The following is a 5,516-nucleotide window of genomic DNA, read 5'->3' as shown; positions in this document are numbered from 1 at the left end:
AGATAGAGTGAGAGATAAATACATCTGTCCGGGTAGTAGCATCTGGTCAAAGCTAAACACAGTGAGACCTCAGGAGCAAAGTTGTTATACTAAACCATTAAAGTTATTATACCAATCACAATGTCATCATTTTAATATGACCAGTAGCCAACAATAAGCGCAAAGCTGCATGAATTAGGGAAATCCAAATATGTCGAAATAGGCATTTCCCGTTTAGCATGCCTTTATTAAGCACAGTTATAAAAAATATACATAATACAGTTTTTGCGGATGTCATTTACAAAATTACAAATACATGATATTGTTCACATTTTTAACTTTCCCTTTCAGTCCATAATAACAAATGTTTGTTTGAACACACAGCATGCACGCATATTAGCCATATCCGTCGTGGAAACAACGTGACCTCAGGGAAATTACATAATTAGTTTTACGCAATTTCGATTTGGGATGAGTTTTGGATGAGTGAAATGCAAAATATATAATAATGAAGTCCTAACCAACACCACTGCATTATTGCAGGTGAACAAGACTATAACAACATTCATGTCTACATTCGATTATTTTACAATTGTATTGAACTGCAATGCAATTACGCTGAATGATGTTTAAAATGTATGTTCGTCACTTACTGGTGGATTTTTTTAAAATTCGCCCATAATTTTATGCATTTTCTGTACATTGCCTATTTGAAGAGAGCTCGACGGTCCGTTGGGTCATCAAGCTGAGGTCAGGAGGGAGAGTCCGTGTACGTTCAACGCCTCGTGCTGGTGCTTGCTCAAGGGACTGTGAGGTTTTCTGTCTCCTGTGAAAAACAAACAACAGATACAGTATGTTTCTGGAACAAATAAGTCATAATTCAGAACAGCGAGCACACAAAACCATGTCAACTATAGGTCAGGTGCCCTAGCAAGATTAGACACCTAGACTTGTTTCTCATCTGATAGAGATCAAGGTTATTGGACTGTCATACCTAGGTGAATAAACGGAGATGGAATTATATGAATGTGTCCATTGCATTGGACACATTTGAGGCCTACCATATGTAGCGATGTTTTATTCTTCACACAATATTATCTTCACAAAAGTGTAAGCAGGCATGTAAGTGCCATCAAAATGATCGGCCTACGATAAACAGCAGGGTATGATAATGTCGGTTACTCAAATATTTCATTTAGAATTATACTAATTGGTTTAACATTAATAGGCCTATCTTGCTTCATAATTTCGATTTTGTTCAAATGAAGTCGAATGTGGTTGGAAATTACATCGCTAATTGCATGGCTGTTGTCATTTATATCAAATTACCTCAATTACATTTTTATCCGTAAAAAAAGGTTATGATATTGTGGAAATCATGTAGGCCTATCAATGCGAAACCAAACCTTCCCTACAGCCCTACTCGTCGTTGAAAAGCAAACGCACAACCCTTGAAAATAGGAATATATAATGTAGCCTAAAAAGTATTCGCAAATTAAATAGACATAATCTGAACATCATAGCTAGCTAATTGTAACATTATTAAATGAATATGTAAACGTATGGAAAAATGTGGTCTATATCGTTAGGCTAATAGCTATCATATAATTCGACTATTATGAATAGGTTCTTCCAGACCACCTACACCAAAGGCCTACAGTCATCACCTGAGGGTATGAAATGCTATTGCTGTAGGCCTACAGTCATCACCTGAGGGTATGAAATGCTATTGCTGTAGGCCTACTCTGTACATTTACACCGGCTTGATACCACAATGACTTGCACAGTAAATAAAGTAACCTTCTCTCAAAGAACTCAATGTTTTTCTTATCAGTCGCCCAACACAGCCTGCTCTGTTTATGCCAGAAGCTTCCGTTGTATGTAGCATTTAGACCTATGGCCTATATAAAATACAAAATGATCTAAATGTCAACCGTTGTCATCCTCCACCACCTAATTAAACTGTTTGGTCGTCAGGTTTCGACCCACGGGGCCTAATCTTTTTTTCTCGAGTTGCATTTAAAAATAGTTGGTTTTTGATTGACAGCTGCATATATGTGTGCCATTGTGCTTAATTAAAATATCCGCTGGAAGATTTGAAACCTAAAAAACCGACTTGCTTAGTTACCTTCTCGTGATGAGTGTTTGAAAGACATTGCCGTGTGGAGGTCTCCACCTTGCATGGTTGCCCCGCTGTTGGGGTGGGCCAGGCTCGCGCTCTGAGACTGCCAGTGGTGTCCAGTTGTCATGTAGTTAGCTGCTGGCCCACCATACACCCCGTATTGGTTTGGAGGAGAGTAGGCACAAGCAGGTACATAACTAGATAGGTTTGAAGAAGACTGAAAAAAACCGGAAGAAAAAAACGTTTAAGCACAGCGAAGCAAAACTCCCCAAAACTTTTATATGCATGCATATATTTACAGTGGACATCTTGTGGAAACGGATTTCTGATCAAACTATGAACATATTCGTTGTTTGTGTATTTGTTTCATAATTGTACCTGATGATACTTGATGTCTGTCTCTAGGGAGGATTTGTCTATTCCGTTGACGCCATGGGCAGAGGAAAAAGTGGCTCTGTTTACGCTCGCCCACTCCTCCATTTTTGATTGGTACCCCTCTGCTCCAGCAATGGCTGTGGAAAATGTTTCAGTGTAGAATATAACATTATTAGGCTAACAAACCAATGTACGTTTTTATTCGATGTGAAGCCAACTCAGTTGAGCATTCTAAACAATGTATTTTGGGATCTAGCTCTTGTGTTAAGAACATTCCTTTTGCAAATATACAGGATGGTAGTGAACATTTTATGATAAACAGATGTTTTTTATTAAATTCTTGGGGAAATTATCTGATAAACACACACTTCAACCAATCTTTATTTTAGCAAATCAGATCGAATGTTTGTGGCCACAACGTTTTTAATGCCATGTTTTTCGTAAATTCTTGAGATTTTAGAACAACATATTATATTACATTATTGCTGATGTAACTCCTATAGGTTTGTCGTTTGGCCTGTTGGACCTGTTCGTCTCATGCGATTATAATGCTATACTTTGAAGAGAAACAATAAGATATCCGACATAAAATAAGACGTTTAGCCTAATTAACGTTCATAATGGACTACTTATTCGTTGTAGAAATATGAATAGGCCAAACCACAAAGTAGGGCTCACACTGATGGGTCTATACGCAGGCTATTTCCCCATCGACACAGTTCAACATGATTCTGCATTTATAGTTTATAGCAGATGTGCCATTTGGCTCTTTTATCAATATTATTTAAACGTTCGTCCATTCCAAAATGATACATTAGGCCTATTCAGCCCATATTCACTTCTCACTATTTACAGTTAGGCCTATATCGATATTATATTTGTCTATCCCTGTGGTTGACTATACTTTGTTGTTTTAAATTGTTTCTCATTAATGTGAAATAATCTGAAATATCTGTGTGATTAACAAGCCACACGGACTGATGCATAAATGTACCAATGTTATTCATTTGAGCGCTCAATGGACAATGCTGCAGCTTATGAAAAAACAACTCAGCTGGAAGAGCACAATATATGATTTTGTCACCTACCTGAGGGGTCCATGAAGGCTCGAATGCCCAAAATGTTGCTGACTGTGTGCACCGAAGGCCATCCATGACGGGAGAGGCTGACATGGCCCGCTGTGATGGGTACACCGTGACCGCTGCCCATTTTAGTCCCAGTGGGTGACATTGCACTGGGGTATGAGTACGGGTACATGTGGTTGTAGGATAGCTGAGGATGGGTTGGCTTGCTGTTCTCATACTGGCCCGGCTGAGAAAGATTTCCTATTTTGTTGCGTAAAATGCGGCTTATGGAGCTAACCGAAGGAACGTTATATTTATCACAAACTGCATCTGCAAGAAGCCTGTCCCTGATCTCCCAAGCAAAAATCCCAGGGTCTCCTTGTTTGTAATCCCTTATGCTTTTCACCACGTTGGGTGTTGTGACCCGGGGTTTACTTCCTCCTATGGCACCGGGCAGTATCGAACCCGTCTCGTTATATCTCGCTAGTATCTTGCTCACGCAGCCATGAGAGACTCGAAGCTGTCTACTGATGTCACACGGTCGTATTCCAAGTTGAGCTAATTCCACGATTCTGATCCGAATCGAATTTGGAAGTGGTCGCCCGTTGACAAATACCCCGCCAAGCTGGTTTACTTCTCCATATGTTTGATCTGCAAGAAACAAATAAGGAATTGCATTGATGTGCATAGACTCGACTTAGCAACATTACGGTGTTTTAAACAATAGCCTGTTTAGCCTAGCCTAGCATAATCAAGTTCCCGAAAAGTCATTCCCTCTCCTTGATTTAATCTACATCACTCAGACTGTTATGGCTCTCAAATACAATGTTCTCTAACCTATTATGCTCTCAAACATCGTCAAGCAGTTCACTCCAAATGTGTCTGAAAAATAAAATAGCCTATGAAAATGGAGACATGGACACTTCCACTGGAATGATAGAAGGACGCACGATTTGAGGATAAGCTAGTAGGCTACAAAATAAAGCTACAACCTAATGCATTCGCATCTCTATTTATGCAAACATTATCTCCTGACGAGTCAAAGATCCATGCCAAATGAATAATGAGTGCTTACCCATTGCTTTTGGTTTGAGATGTTTTCCTCTACCAGTTGCCAATGGTCGAAAAGTGCTGTCTTCACCCTTCTGCACATGAGATGAGGAAAATTGTTTTTCTGTGCGTTTTTCCTTCAGCTCTGCTCTTGCATTTCTGGTAAGATGATCTAAAACGGCGAGTTTGGGCAAAGGGACTGACGTGATCTTTGTCCCATACGAGGAAATGTGTCCATCCCGAAGGCTCAAGTGTGCGCAGATTAATTTGACGCATCCATTACGTCAATCTTGTTGGCTGCGCTCAAGGCTCTTTCCCCATTTCATTGGTCTCCTCCTCCGTGTGTATTCTCGCCTGGCTACTCCACCGAATCTTTTCCGGTTTTTAGAGTTTAGGCTACACTCTTGGAACTCGGAGAAAACATGCGCTTGGAAATTAAAATCCAAACAAAAATCTGTTCTCCACGACAAGGATAAATATACTCTGTTTAAAGATAGGCTTATTTCATTATTAAAATGGATAGAATTAACATGCAATTATGGGCCATTATTTTTAATGCATTTTCTGATTAATCATATGCTATGACATTTTTTGGCCGTGATACAAGTTTGCACACTATAAATTTCATTTGCAAGGGTATTAGCATTTTTATCCTTCCGAAAAGTTACCACAATTAATGAAACGTGGACTGGAAGGCATGACCCAAAAAGATTTGTGCTAAACACACATTAAAAATATACCCTTTAGTTTGAAAAAAAGCTATATTTACCTACCCTTTAATTGCAATTAATTGAATCTGCGTACAATGATCCTATGGAAACAACACTCAATTCATACAGTTTCTATGCAATTTCTGGTTTAGTACAGACCTATTCGAACATCGATATTTGAGGGATCTTTGGTGTGCATGATTGAGTGAGTGATGA

General features: G+C 39.1%; 1 protein-coding gene across 1 annotated transcript; it reads right to left on the bottom strand.

Moving 5' to 3' along the window:
- Positions 1–205: 205 nt before the first annotated feature.
- Positions 206–4,910, bottom strand: LOC115174960 (paired box protein Pax-1). Its single transcript, XM_029734036.1, has 5 exons — positions 4,616–4,910; positions 3,565–4,191; positions 2,480–2,613; positions 2,108–2,318; positions 206–805 (listed from the first exon to the last, which is right to left on the bottom strand). Exons 1-5 carry the CDS (start codon positions 4,617–4,619, stop codon positions 720–722), a joined length of 1,062 nt encoding a protein of 353 aa, XP_029589896.1. The 5' UTR covers positions 4,620–4,910; the 3' UTR covers positions 206–719.
- Positions 4,911–5,516: the final 606 nt, after the last annotated feature.

This window comes from Salmo trutta, chromosome 35 (genome assembly GCF_901001165.1).
Source record: "Salmo trutta chromosome 35, fSalTru1.1, whole genome shotgun sequence".
Taxonomy (NCBI): domain Eukaryota; kingdom Metazoa; phylum Chordata; class Actinopteri; order Salmoniformes; family Salmonidae; genus Salmo; species Salmo trutta.
This window is presented reverse-complemented; position numbering and strand designations above follow the sequence as displayed.